Source organism: Podarcis filfolensis (assembly GCF_964270895.1).
Source record: "Podarcis filfolensis genome assembly, chromosome: 8".
In the NCBI taxonomy this organism is placed as follows: Eukaryota; Metazoa; Chordata; class Lepidosauria; order Squamata; family Lacertidae; genus Podarcis; species Podarcis filfolensis.
The window spans coordinates 86,290,506-86,304,374 of record NC_139611.1 but is presented as its reverse complement, the minus strand read 5'-3'; the positions used below and the strand labels follow the sequence as shown (position 1 = coordinate 86,304,374).

Genomic DNA, 13,869 nt, shown 5'->3' with positions numbered 1-13,869 from the left:
GGAAAAAATGGGCTGATATTGGTGGGAGCCATGGTGGTTGTGAAATGTGAAGAGGAGCTGTCAAAACAAACAAGCTGTCAACGTGGAGCACTGTAAAACCAGCGAGCTGTCAAAACGAACAAGCTGTCAAAGCGGTGCTTTATGAAGTCGGAGGCAGATCGGGGGTCTCTCACGGTTCTGACTGAGCCAGCCCCACGTGTCAGTAACTTTCCACTGTACTGACCGTCGTTGCTTAGCAACTGTGCATACCTTACTTCTTTATCTACCACAAGAATTCTTGGTATGCAAGCCTTTTCTCTCAGAGCTGTTTTTCCAAACGCAGCTCCTGTGAACCAGAGAATAAATCAATCTGCATTCACACCTTCAGCCCGAAATTCAGCATACCTTTTTCGGGGCTTCGATGCTTGGAAAACACCCACTCTCGGTGTCCAGCCGTCTGTTCAGCTTCTGGCTGCAATGCAGACATTATCTTCTTTCCTTGGTGCAGAGGATGGCACACGATACATCAACCTCTCACCTCTCATGCTGATTCCCATGGATCAGATAACCAGCAGCATCTGCTACCATTTGTCGGAATCTCAAGCCTTCAGTCAGAGGAATTTGGCCACTCTCCAGGTGCCCGGCTTGGATTCCTTGTTGATCTCCCCCATCAGCGACTCCCGGCAAGACAAGGCGAGATCCCGGCGATCCTTCTTCAAACGTGAGAAGAACACACCTTTCCTCCCCCATCCCCAGGGAGGGGAGAGAGACAGACAGAAATGTATTTACATGCCTTTATTTCTGTCTTTCCAGCAGTACAGAGAAACGTGTCTGCACTCTTTCTACATCAACAGCAGAGAGAGAAAAAACTCCTCCCATGTACTTCCAGTACAGGGTCATGTGCCACTCTGAGCTAACATCCGGTGCTCAGTGCACATAATAGACTGTTCCTTGTTCCCACGGTACAGTCCCAAAACATCAACATCCTGTTTGGCTTTCCAGCCACCTGGAGCACTCAGCAGCATTGCTTCTTTTTCGTAACAGTCTGTTGTAGGGACGATCTCGGAGGTCCAATGGGTTGCTGTCGGTGGTGGAGTAGGTCTGGTCTGTTGGGCTCGATTCGTGCCCCGAGCTGGTCCGGTCTGTTGGGCTCGATTCGTGCCCCGAGCTGGTCCGGTCTGTTGGGCTCGATTCGTGCCCCGAGCTGGTCCGGTCTGTTGGGGTTCAAATCAAATCAAATTTTATTAAACGGTCACAGACCAGATTAACTCGTACAGCTAGTCAGCAAAGCATAACACTGGAAAAAACAAAGGACAATTTCAATACAGATTAGGCCATAACAGCAATTTAAAATTAGACAGCATAAATAAAATTAAGTATTTGCCTTCGCCTGCATATTGGCATTGGAAAGCTCTTGTTTCCTGCGCCTAATAGCGGCTACACAGAATTTGGCAACATTGATCGTAATTTCAGGAACCTTATCTTCTACCAAGGCTCTCATACGTTGGAGTTCTGGTTCATTTTTAAGCTTTTGTAGAACTGGGGCAATAAAGGTCAGGCGTAGATCCTCGTAGTAACTACAGTGCAGCAATACATGCAGACTTGTTTCCACTTCCGATGAGCCACATGGGCAAACACGTGACTCATATGGTTTGCCCTCATATCTGCCTAGCAGCAGGGCAGAGGGCAGAACGTTAAATCTGGCCAGGGTAAAGGAGTGTCTGTACTTAGGTATTTGTAAATCAGCCAGATAATTTGCGGGTGAGAACCCTCTCCCAAAGTCTCTAATTGTGGCATGTTTATCCATTTTGCCCATATGACATTGCAGCTCTATGTCCCTAATGCGTTGAAGCACTTGACTTCTGGCTCTCTCATATCCTGCTGCTATCAAGATCTGCAGGGAGAATCCCAAGCTTCTTATCTTTTCAAACAGGGAAGCTTTCCAGGTAGAATGAAAGGTGTCTAAGAGTGTTAAAGGAGCCAAACCGGCTGGGGAAAAAATAAGTTTTAACCAGTAGTGTATCTTTAGAATCCACAACCACGCGTTAACGGGTGGTTGTCCAACTTCTAAGCGGACAGCTATATTAGATACACAGGGGGGGATCCCCAATAAACACCGATAGAATTTTGTTTGAAATGCCTCCATAGGCGCAAAATTTTTAAAACTGCAAACCTGGGATCCATAAGTGAGTTGTGGGAGTATTTTTGCAGCAAAAACCTGGGAGGCCGCCGGAACGTATTTACCCCCTTTCCCGTGAAAAAATCTTGTAAGGGCTTTATTGGCCCTTCCTGCGTTGGCAATGGCGTTTTTCATCTGTTGGTGCCACGAGACCCTTTCCTGAAAAGTTATTCCCAGGTATTTGAAAGTTGCTACCTGGTCAATAAGTTGACCATTAATTCTCCATTTGTGTTTCCTTCTTTTTTTTGAAAACACCATAATTTTAGATTTGCTGTAATTTATTGATAGTTGTTCCGCTTGACAATAGTCAGCAAGTGATCTCAAAAGCTTCCTCAAGCCAACGCAGGAAAGGGAGAGTAGGACTGTGTCGTCCGCATACAGAAGCACCGGGAGGGGCATACCTGCCAGATTGGGAGGGTGGGCATTTTCTTTCGCCATATTTACTGCTAGAGAGTTGATATAAAAATTAAATAACGTTGGCGCGAGGACACATCCTTGTTTAACCTCATAGTGCGTTTGAATTTCTTTAGTTAAATGGCCTGACCGATCGCATCTTACCCTCACCCTGGTGTTTTCGTATAGACCACGGATAAGGCGTAATAAGCGTTTATCTATGTTTGTAGCGCCAAGCTTTTCCCAGAGTCTGTCCCTTGGTATTAGATCAAAAGCCGATTTAAAATCCACAAAAGCTGCATATAAAGACCCCCCTTTTCTAGAGTATTTGTCTGCCAGGTGTTGAAGGATAAGGGCCTGGTCTATAGTTGAACGCTTTGCTCTAAACCCAGCTTGAGCTTCTGATAGAATATGCTCTCTTTCCATCCACTCCACTAATTTGTCACATAAATGAGCAGCGTACAGTTTGCTAATAATACTTAATAGACTGATTGGTCTGTAGTTAGCTGGCTCAGTTCTGTTTCCTTTTTTGAATATTGGAATGATGATGGCTAAACCCCAGTCCTCGGGGATAATAGCTGCTTGATTTATACTAGTGAACAAGGCGGCTAGCACAGGGGCCCACCATTCAACATTTGCCTTAAGAATTTCTGGTGGGATATTGTCAGCACCCGGGGCTTTCCCTGGTTTAAGAGATTGAATAAGGCCAGTAATTTCTTCTGTGGTTACAGGGGGCCATTCCTTGCCAAATTCACTTGAAGCAGGAAGCAGAACTGGGACCAGTTGATTTGATGAATATAATGAGAGGAAATAGGCCTCCCATGCTCCAGCGGGTATAGAGTATTCGATTTCAATCGGGGAGTCTCTCCAGCTTTTTGCAATTGTTTTCCAAAACGTGGCAGAATCTTTCCTTTGGGAGGCCTCCACTAGGCACTGCCATTCCTCCCTTTGTGCCTGGAGCTTTTTCTTATTAATCAAAGCTTTATAACTGCGTTTTAACTCAAACCAGTCTAATGGAAGCGAAGGTAAGTTCGCTGATCTATAGTTCCTATACTATGAGCATGAGGCGTTTCATAGCCATGCATTCCTGGTCAAACCAAGGTTTGGATTTATTAGAGTGTAGAGATTGCCGTGGCGTTTTTTTGTTGGTCAGATAAGGTTGTAGAGACGAAATCAGTTCCCGGAACATGTCTAATCTAGCCTCAGGAGTTGGGGAATTAACGAGGTTCTCCTTTCTAGCAAGAAAAGTATCTGAGTGAAGTCTTTCCGATATTTCATCACTCAATTTGCTGGACCATTTAATACGTGAGTATCTTATCTCCATGTTTTCGAAACATGGGGCTACATGTTTATCAGAGCAAAATAAATCTTTTCTTACATCCAGTATTAAACAAAGCGGTAGATGGTCGCTGTCAACCCTCTCCACCACTTTACATTCCCGTGCTCTGCTCAAAAGGTTAGATGACACCAGGACGTAATCGATAGTGGAGGCTCCCATGTTGGATATAAATGTAAATTCCCCACTGGGTTCTCTGTCGACACGACTATTTAATACAGTCAGATCCAGATTGTTGGAAAAACGTAGAAGGCATAGGCCTGCGTAGTTGCAGCCCTTGTCTTTTGAGAGCCTTGGGGGAATAGAAAGGGCTTCTTCAGAAATGGGAGGTACGTCACGGAAATGAGCATATAACGCTTCGTCTGATTGGCCAATTCTGGCATTTAAATCCCCAGCCAGCAGCACTGCCGCTGCAGGAGTTTGATTCATTAGCTCATCGACATATGATTCTAGCCTATGCCAGATATTTTTGATAAGCTGCTTGCCTCTTTGGAGAGGGGCATATATATTAATCAATAGAAGTGTGCAATATCTGCATTTCATTAATAATGCCATGGCCACACTGCTCAGAGGCTCCAGCTCGACGAAAGATGCTCTCAGCCTTGTGGATATTAGAATGCCTAGCCCACCCTTAACTCGTCCCCCTTTGTTGCTTGGTGAACCTGCAAGCGAAAATGAGGCAAAACCATTTACATCTAAATCCCCTGTTAGCCATGTCTCTTGCAGAAAGACTATATCATGATCTTGAATAAAATTGACAAATGATTGGTCAGTCGCCTTGTTGAGCCAACCAGCAATGTTCCATGATAAAAATTTAAGATTGGCTTTATCACAGTCGAGTCTTTGTCAATTATTAGCTAACGTACTTTTAGGGTTTGTCGCTTTATGTATCGGTCGCCTATCGTCTTTGTATGGCGGGCTATCCAGCCGCTCTATGATTTCAATAGGTGGATGCAAAGTGCTCACGTTTGTGAACACCGGATCTTTATTATGCATAAATTCCTTCTGTGGATATTCTGTTGCGGCCTGGTTTTGGCCCAATTCTGTTTCATCTAGATATCTCATTTTGTCCCATACGTCTAGTGGGGTCACCTTGGGGATATTTCTCCTTCGAGGGGGTGATGGAGTGCTCTCCTTAAAGGGTGGCACATTCTCTCTTGGTGGAAAGTTAATCTCCGCTTTGATCTGAAGGTTACGTGTTGTGGTCTTTTTTTGGTCCCCCTTACTAACCTCGTTGCCTGAAGCTCTCTCGGCCAGCTTATCTCTTAGCTTGTCTAGTCTTCCCAAGATGTCAGTTTGTATTAATGGTGGGAACATCCAGAATTGGTCAATTAGGATATTTTCTTCCATAGTAAAGAAATCCTCACCTTTGCTCGCAAGGCATTGCGGATTCTGTTTGTCAGGCCAGAATTTTGAGAGTTGTTTCCCCTTTCTAAGATTTGCTTGCTTAGTTTTCAAAAGGGGGCTCAAAGGAGCCTTATTTTCAAAGAGCCTAAGTATTGTTATCCGTGCTTTTAAAAAGGCAGGTCTTGACCTAAAAATAAACTTGGCCAGGTTCTGATCCCTAAAAGTGGTCAGTGCTCTCACTGAGTGACCATCATAATGTAGATATTCCACCGAGATGATATCATTAGAATTAACCATTCCAGGCAGTATGTCATTTAGGCTAGATACAAAGTTCATTATTCGCTGTTTCCCTGTAAGGAAGCCCTTAGGCTTCGGGAAGTTCGTGAGTACCAATTTTTGGGGATTTAGGATCAAATTCCAATCTCTTTCCTGACTGGAGGCTTGCCAGGTCTGAAGGGGGGTATCATCTCTACTGAACGCTTCCTCTTCCCCGCTGTTCGATTTGCTAGGTGTTTTATTGCCTTCATAGGTAGAGGCCTCTACTTCCGCAGCATCAGGTTTGTTAAATAGTTGGTTATCCAGGGACTGAATTGTCACTTCTGCCTTCTCACTTGCTACTGGAGTCAGCCTTGGTGAGTCCTCCTTAGTCGGTTGCTGTGTAACTATCTTTGTTTCTCTCTTTTTACCCTTCTTTTTGCTGCCCCGTGTGGTCGATTTATTTGGGGCCGAGGGAAGAAGTTTAAACAATTTCTGCCAATGTATGCTTCGATTACTGCAAGTATACTTGGCTTTCCTTGTTGTTTTGATATTTTTACTTTTCTTCACTTTTACCCTTGAGTTATGTCTTTGCAGATTCTTATTTATTACTGGTTTGTTCGTCCCCACTAGCTCAACTGTTTTATGTTCTTGGGGCATATCATTTAATTTTATCTCTTTTAATTGAGGTATGAAATTTTCTACTAACGTCAGCAGTAGCCCATTTGTTATTGTTAGATAATTTTTTATGTTGGCTAGATCAGTTCTTATTGCTAGGGAATAATCCAAAGGGCGGCCGTCACTCAATTCTGTTTGAGAGTATTTTGAAATAGGTATCTGGTTTTGATGGGTTGATGTAATTTCTTCCGTGGGCAGCTGTTCCTTAGTAATAGAGGTATTTCCCTCCTGAAGTTCCTCGGCTAAAGCTAGTTCTTGCGCTAGGCTGCATGGGGAGTTAATATTTCCAGTATCTTGATATATCTCTTTAAAATGAGGCGTCCAATCAAGAACAGTAAGAGAGGGGGGTATTACTTCATCAAGAATTAACTCTTTTTGTGGACTCTTACCCTCCTCCATCTTAGGAAAGTAATTTGTGATTTTGCTTTGTCTTTTACCAGGGCCCGGGGGGCTGATTGCCGAGTCAGGCAGTATACCCAACTCCTTATATGTTCTTCTAGTAAAAACCATGGTAAAAGTTGTCTTGATATAGAGAGAGGGCAGTTTACCCCAGGTGCGACTGCCTTAAATTGGGGGGCAAGTGGGGGTATCAATCTATATTCCCACCTGCTCTCTGCAGCAGCTTCCCGATGTGCTCATCAACAGCCTCAGTATATTTCTCTATTTTGAGTTCTCTGCTTTTAGATCTTGGCGATTGTCCTAAGCCTGTAGTTTTCACCTCAATCAAGCGACCAGCGCTGTTTCACAGGTGCTGCAACCTACTCAGAATATAATAATAAAACAATGCTGCCAAAAGGACAGCAGTAATAAAACGGCTAAAAACTACATTAAAATTAAAATTGCCTTATTTAGGCAATTTATGTGCAGCTGGAAAAGGATAATAGTGGAGTTTGGCTATAGCGCATGTACAGCTATGATAACCTTGTATTTCGGGCCCTAGCTTAGTTTAACAATAACTTTGTGTTGTGGGCTCTCTGGGTCTATTCCACCCCACATTTTGATTGCAGAACTATTGTGTGTAATAATCAGAGGGGTGTTCATCGGGTCCTTGTAGGACGGCTTGGACTTTAGTCCAATTTACAGTCCGCTGTCCTGCAGCTTGTAAGCCGTCTAGGATAGCCTTCTTGAATATCTTTAAGCCCCACATGCTATCGGTGGTATTATAGTCCCAGGCAGGGTCGTTGACAAGGGTTTGGGTTGTCAGTGGGGCCATGGAAGCGGGTTGGTCTGCTTGGTAGTCGGGTCTACCCAAAGCCTCCCCCACTTTTACTAATATCTCCCTCTTTTCAGCTTCGTTGAAAAGGGCCCCCAGTGACATGTGTACGTCTGCCCATGTCGGGTTGTGGGTGGAGAAAATAGTAGCTACCTGTCGGTGGCATTTATCAGGGTCATCTCGGAGGGAAGGCATTTTATCTGACCAATTCATTAGGTCCGAGGTGATGAAAGGCTGATGGGTGAAAACCATACGCGGTGGGTCTCCTGCTCTGGCTGGGGGTATGGGCAATGCTCTGAGGGGAAACACGTTCTCTACGTCTCCATTAACTAGGTTGTCTCTATTTCGGGTCCGACTAGATACTGGCCCATCCCGTTCCTCATCCAGTGGTCCCCCTTTAGGTAGGGCTTTTGAGTTGGGGTCAGCAATTTGTATTTTATGTGCGGTTTCCTAACTTGCCAGATATACCTTATCAAGTCTTTACTCCATTCCTCAAAGCATTTAACTTTATGATCAGGATCATTTGGAAGAGAAAAAGCATTTTGGGGAGTACACTCATTTTAATTACTGACATTCTTCCCCAAAATGACAACTTTAACCTGGTCCAAATCTCTAAATGTTTTTAAATTTCTTTCCAAGTTTTTTTTTTATAATTATCACTGAAAAGATTAATGTTCTTTGTTATTTCAGTTCGCAGATATTTCACATTTTTCACTATCTGTAAACCCAATTTTTTCCTACAATATCTTTTTCTCCTGATCCCGAATATTTTTAACCATGAATTTGGTCTTTGTTCTGTTTAGCTTAAAACCAGAGACCTTGCCAAATTCTGTTATCTTTTCCAGTGCTTTAGGGATATTCAACTCCGGATCTTCCACTGTTAAAATTATGTCGTCTGCAAAGGCTTTCAGCTTGAAAACCTCTTTTTCTGTCGTAATCCCTTTAATTTCTTCTTCCTTTCTCAGTTCCGAGTTGAGTATTTCCAAAGTTAATCTGAATATTAGGGTAGAGAGCGGGCATCCTTGTCTTGTGCCTTTTTCTGTGGGAATATATTCTGTTTTCCAGCAGTCGATTTTATTTATTGCATTAGCCGTGTGGCCATAGCTTGATATACATAGAAATAACAACATAAAATGGGGGTGGGAAGGTAAAGGTAGATATCGTCCTGGGCAAATACTTAAAGGGAGAAAAGGGAGGAGGAAAAAAAAGAGATAACAGAAGCAACAGAGGATTTAAAACATCGAGTGACCGAATAGTACAGAAACAAAAAGACAAAAAACTGCTGAGGCTGGAGGAGGATCGTTAAAGGGGTCCTTCAGCTCCTCAGATTTGTCCTAGCTCCATTGTACTTGTACAATAAAGCTACTTGGAACTTCGTTCGATTGTGCAGCGTATCGACTGCAGCTGTGGTGTTAAAAAAGAAGTTAGTGCCGCTTTCCTCTTCATCACACTGAGCAGGAAGTTAGCTGTCATCTCGGTAATCCAACAATCAGAATCCTGCAAAAAAAGGGACACTATTGTTGCTCTCCCATTGCTGATAGAACTATTACTTTTCTTAGAAATCCCCAGTCTTAGAAAATTCTCGATTATAAATCAAGAAGTAGAATGGAAAATAAAAACTTAAGGCAAAAGAATTTGCTAATAAATCCAGGAAATTATTGGCTAGGCAATTAAGAATGGAACAGAGGCTTCCCTAGCCTCGCACCCAGCCTTTTCTAGCTCCAAGATAGTCTGGTTCTAGCTCCGGACAGTCTCCTGCAGGCACTGCTCCCTCTCCAGGTTCTCCTCCCTCTGGAGGCTCTCTCTGACCTGTGCTTGGCTGTCCTTCAGCTCCGAGTCCAAGGCACTGCAAAGAGAGGTCAGATCCTGCAGTAGGAGCAGCAAAATGAGCCCGCCATGCCCTTCTCAGGCTGCTGCTCACTCACCTGGCCTGCCCCTCCAGCTGCTGGTTGAGGGTCTTCAACTGATGGAGCTCCCCCTCCAGCTTCTCCCCCCTCTGGACCTACTGGGAAGAGTTGCTGTGATCACTAGGCCTGTGCTGTTTTGGTTTCTTGAATAGAGAGTTAACTTCACTTAGTTTTTCTTTTATTGCTGTCCTGTGTTTGACTCCAGCTCCTGACACAAGTTCATGGCCTGGTGTGAGAAGAAGGACATTCTCATGTCTGTCCTGAATTAACCTGCTTGCCCAGGTCTCCCTGGACTTCCCCAAAGTTCTAATATTGTGCGGCAGAGGCAGAGAAACAGCAATCCAGGTCTCATTTCTTCCTTTCCACAACAGCCAGCGGTGACTACATTATATTCTTTATTAGGCATAGCAAACCACACATTATCAAACAGACACCGTATACAAATTGTGCAAAATACGAGCTCAACATAACAAGGTTTGTCCCAGTCAGATCTTTAACTCCAGAGAAAATCAATTTACATATATAACACAATACAACACTACCACATCACCGATCAATTAAGAACCACTAAATCTCCTTATAATGGCCCAGTCTTTCTACATGGACAGCACTCAAAAATTCAGCCACTATTAAAGTAATTTGATCATTCCTGTCCGAGAGCAGGTCCTGAACCGTTGGTAGCATAGGATCGAGCCTGTTGAGTTGTAAGGCCTCTAATAATTGTCTTTTGGCATAAATGCCAAAATCACAAGAAAAGAAAATAATGCTCCAAAGTATCAGGTTCCTGTTTACTACATTTGCAGAGACGCTCTGGTTTTGGGAGAGCTACCCTAACCATTCAGGGACTACCCTAACCATTCAGGGAGAAGATGGTGCTGATGTGGTCTGAAATATAGTCAGCAGAGCAGGCATCATCAGAAAGACCTGGGCCACAGGGTACCGTCCACCTCTGGGATGTCCTGTAATTTTGGTTTAGTCATCCCCCCCACAGGGTCCTTTCCAGGTGTTCTGGACAACCACACCACCTCCTCAGCCCCAACATCACATGGTCTTGCTTGCTGGGGGCTGCCGGGGGGCTTGACTTAGACCTTGAAACTTCCATTCCAAAAGTCCAGAAGTCTCATCTGTGTGGCTTCATTCCATGGATTATAGCACAGTGGCCACTACCTCCCAGGTATCACCAGTAATGTTTAGTGTGTTGAGCTACTTCACCAACACAGAGTGTGCGCAGCGAATGGGGCATAGAAATAAGAAAGCTGCTCATGCCTTTGCAGATGACTTGGTACTAACAACAGAAGAACTATTATCCAGTGTTAAAGAAGTATTAGAAGAAATAGAAAGAAAACTAAAATGTTAGTTAAAAATATGAAACAAGATTTGGTGGATATGTCGCAACAGCAGATTGGTATAAATCAGTTAAAAATGTTAAATATTTAGGAATTTGGTTAACATCAAAGAATATAGATTTATTTCAAAATAATTACACAACAATGTGGAATGGAATTAAGAGAGATCTGGAAGTATGGGGAAGGATGAAACTATCCCTGTGGGGAAGGATATCTGTTATCAAAATGAACGTGCTACCAAAAATGTTACTTTTGTTTCAATCAATTCCAATAATCAAGGGGGAAGTGATATTTAAGGAATGACAAAAAATAATTTCAAGATATATCTGGCAGGGGAAGAAACAAGAATCCAATTCACATTGTTAACAGATGTTAAAGAACGGGCTTTGCCTTGCCAGACTTGTAATTATATTATGAAACATCTTGCCTCTGTTGGTTGAAGGAATGGATGTTGTTAGAAAACAGACTTGTTGAATTTAGAAGGTTTTGATAATAAGTTTGGTTGGCACGCATATCTATGGTATAATAAATAAATACAGTTTCTAGTAACCAATTATTCTATCACATTCCTTCCTGCACCCGGTGCAGAAACTAGCTCCCCTTTTCATTAGGCAAAAAATCAAGAGACCACAGGTGAAACCACAGGTGGTTTCTGAGTAGCATTATTGACCATTTTCATATAAAGAAAAAACAAGCCACGGGGCTTGACTTAGACCTTGAAACTTCCATTCCAAAAGTCCGGAAGCCTCATTTGTATGGCTTCATTCCATGGATTATAGCACATTGGTCACTACCTCCCAGGCACCACCCGTAATGTTTAGTGTCCCCCCCCCAAAAAAAACCCCCACCCAATTAAGTTTGTTGCCCCTTTCCCTGCCCCGCTTCTCAACCAATCGTTCCTCAGCGCGGAACAGTGCAGAGCTGGTAGGCGGGTGGAATGTTTGCAAAACCATTTGCTGTGGCTGTGAGGTCGATGTCCTCGGGGTTGTCGGGGGACTTGAGCGTGAAATGTTGCAGGATGGAAGTCAGGAAGACAAAGAGCTCCATGCGCGCTAGGCTTTCCCCGGCACAGATCCTTTTCCCTGTGGAGAGAATCAAGCAGCACTTTATGGCTTTAGTCTGGTGTTTGATGGTACAAATTTAATTTTTTTTTTTTTTAACAAATTGTTATTTGGTTTTGTGGCGATCACACAGGGCCCCCGGACGTTTGACGGTCTATTGACCCTGTGCCACCACTGTGATTGCTTTCTTCGCTGCCACCAACCCGTTACTCACGGAGTCCAGACAGTTGTTAACATTAACAAATAATCGAGTTTATTTATAGGCATGAACAAGCTTATGGTTTTAGTTAATTTTACTTGGCAGTTTCTTAATCTTAGTTCCTTAACTGTCTGTGGTCTCTGTGTGTGGTTTGGGAGCTGCACGGTCAGGGAAAAACCAATGCTGTCCAGGGTTGTAAAGACTGCGGAGAGAATAATTGGGTGCACTCTTCCCACCTTGGATCAAATCTACGCTTGCAGGTGCCATAAGAAAGCTGCAGAGATAGCGCAGGATAGTGCGCACCGTGGAAATTATCTCTTTCAGCTTCTGCCTTCTGGAAGAAGGTCCAGGGTTATAAAGACTAGGACTAGCCGCCTGAGAAACAGTTTCTACCCAAATGCAATTCTGGTTCTGAACGCAGCATAAGGAGTCTCTATAGTATATTGTATTTTAAAATGGGGTTTCAGAGTTTTTAGGGGTTTTTGAATGTTTTATGTAGTTTTTATGTAGTTTTTCAATTTAATTGTTCTGCATGGGACAATGACAATAAAGATATCGTATATCGTATATGCGTTCCTAACAACTTCAAATTGCTTATTCCAACTATCTATCTGACTCTACCTAACAACCTCTCACTCACTCACAACACAACTCCACCAACCCACAGACTTAACCTCCCTCTTCCTTCTTTAACTCCCAACCCTCAACTGACTTCCGCACAGCTTCACTCTCACTCTAACTCCTCCTATCAGTTTCTCTCTGGCCAATCACATCACACTCATTTAACCCTTTCCTTATGACCCACCTAGGAGGCGAACGCCACAGGTTTTTCAAATTAAAAATTCACAGAGATGATGTTGTTGTTGTGGTTTAGTCGTTTAGTCATGTCCGACTCTTTGTGACCCCGTGGACCAGAGCATATATATAACAGAGATATATAAATAATTAAAACAAGATTCCAAGGAATCTCCTGGACTTCCATCCTCCCCTTTGTGGGTCCCATTATTAATCATTTCCTCCCGCATCTTTTATGATACTCCAAATCATTTGCCTGTTCCATTATGCCCAGAATTCAACCTTAAACTACAAGTGATATTCTAATCCTACTAACAATTTTAACTGTTTACAATGGTCTTTTAAGATAACTTGTAAATTTTGCCCATTCCTTATTAAAAATTTGGTCTTCCGATGGTGCAGAAGTTATCCCTCTACAGTGGTACCTCGGGTTAAGTACTTAATTTGTTCCGGAGGTCCGTACTTAACCTGAAACTGTTCTTAACCTGAAGCACCACTTTAGCTAATGGGGCCTCCCGCTGCTGCCATGCCACCAGAGCACGATTTCTGTTCTCATCCTGAAGCCAAGTTCTTAACCTGAAGCACTATTGAGTCACAAGGCAACGTAAGCATTCTAAAACAGCCATGTCCCTGCACACAAGTCAACAGAGCAAGAGACTTTTGCATGGTGTGAAAGAGGCTGGAGTTTAGCCAGGTGAGAAACAATTCAACTTTTCTGCCACCTGGGGGGTGATTGTATGTGGGATATTGGCTGGAAACCAGGCTCTGTGGCATGGGGAGGGGCAGCAGCAGCAGCTGGATAATGAGGGGTGGGGGGCAGATGAAAAACTCCCTGGTGTGGTTGCAATGACACCCCCCCAAGCTACTACTTGCACCAGGAGCAAAATACTCTATTGGGGTGTGCAGAGTTTTCACGATTAAAAACGTGTTCATTCAAGAGACTTGGAACAAAAATTTTATGGAAATACAGTGGTACCTCAGGTTAAGTACTTAATTCGTTCTGGAGGTCCGTACTTAACCTGAAACTGTTCTTAACCTGAAGCACCACTTTAGCTAATGGGGCCTCCTGCTGCCGCTGCACCGCCGGAGCACGATTTCTGTTCTCATCCTGAAGCCAAGTTCTTAACCTGAAGCACTATTTCTAGGTTAGCGGAGTCTGTAACTTGAAGCGTATGTAACCT

At 43.5% G+C, this 13,869-nt stretch overlaps 1 protein-coding gene across 1 annotated transcript in view; it reads right to left on the bottom strand.

Annotated features, from left to right (window-relative positions):
- Positions 1-9,847: 9,847 nt before the first annotated feature.
- The window catches only part of LOC310768748 (cytochrome P450 2G1-like), a 30,567-nt gene continuing 26,545 nt past the window's right edge, over positions 9,848-13,869 (bottom strand). Inside the window, exon 9 of the mRNA XM_083627488.1 lies at positions 9,848-11,715. Within this exon, the coding sequence (XP_083483614.1) occupies positions 11,534-11,715 (182 nt within the window). The 3' untranslated portion in view covers positions 9,848-11,533. The remainder of the gene's footprint in view (positions 11,716-13,869) is intronic.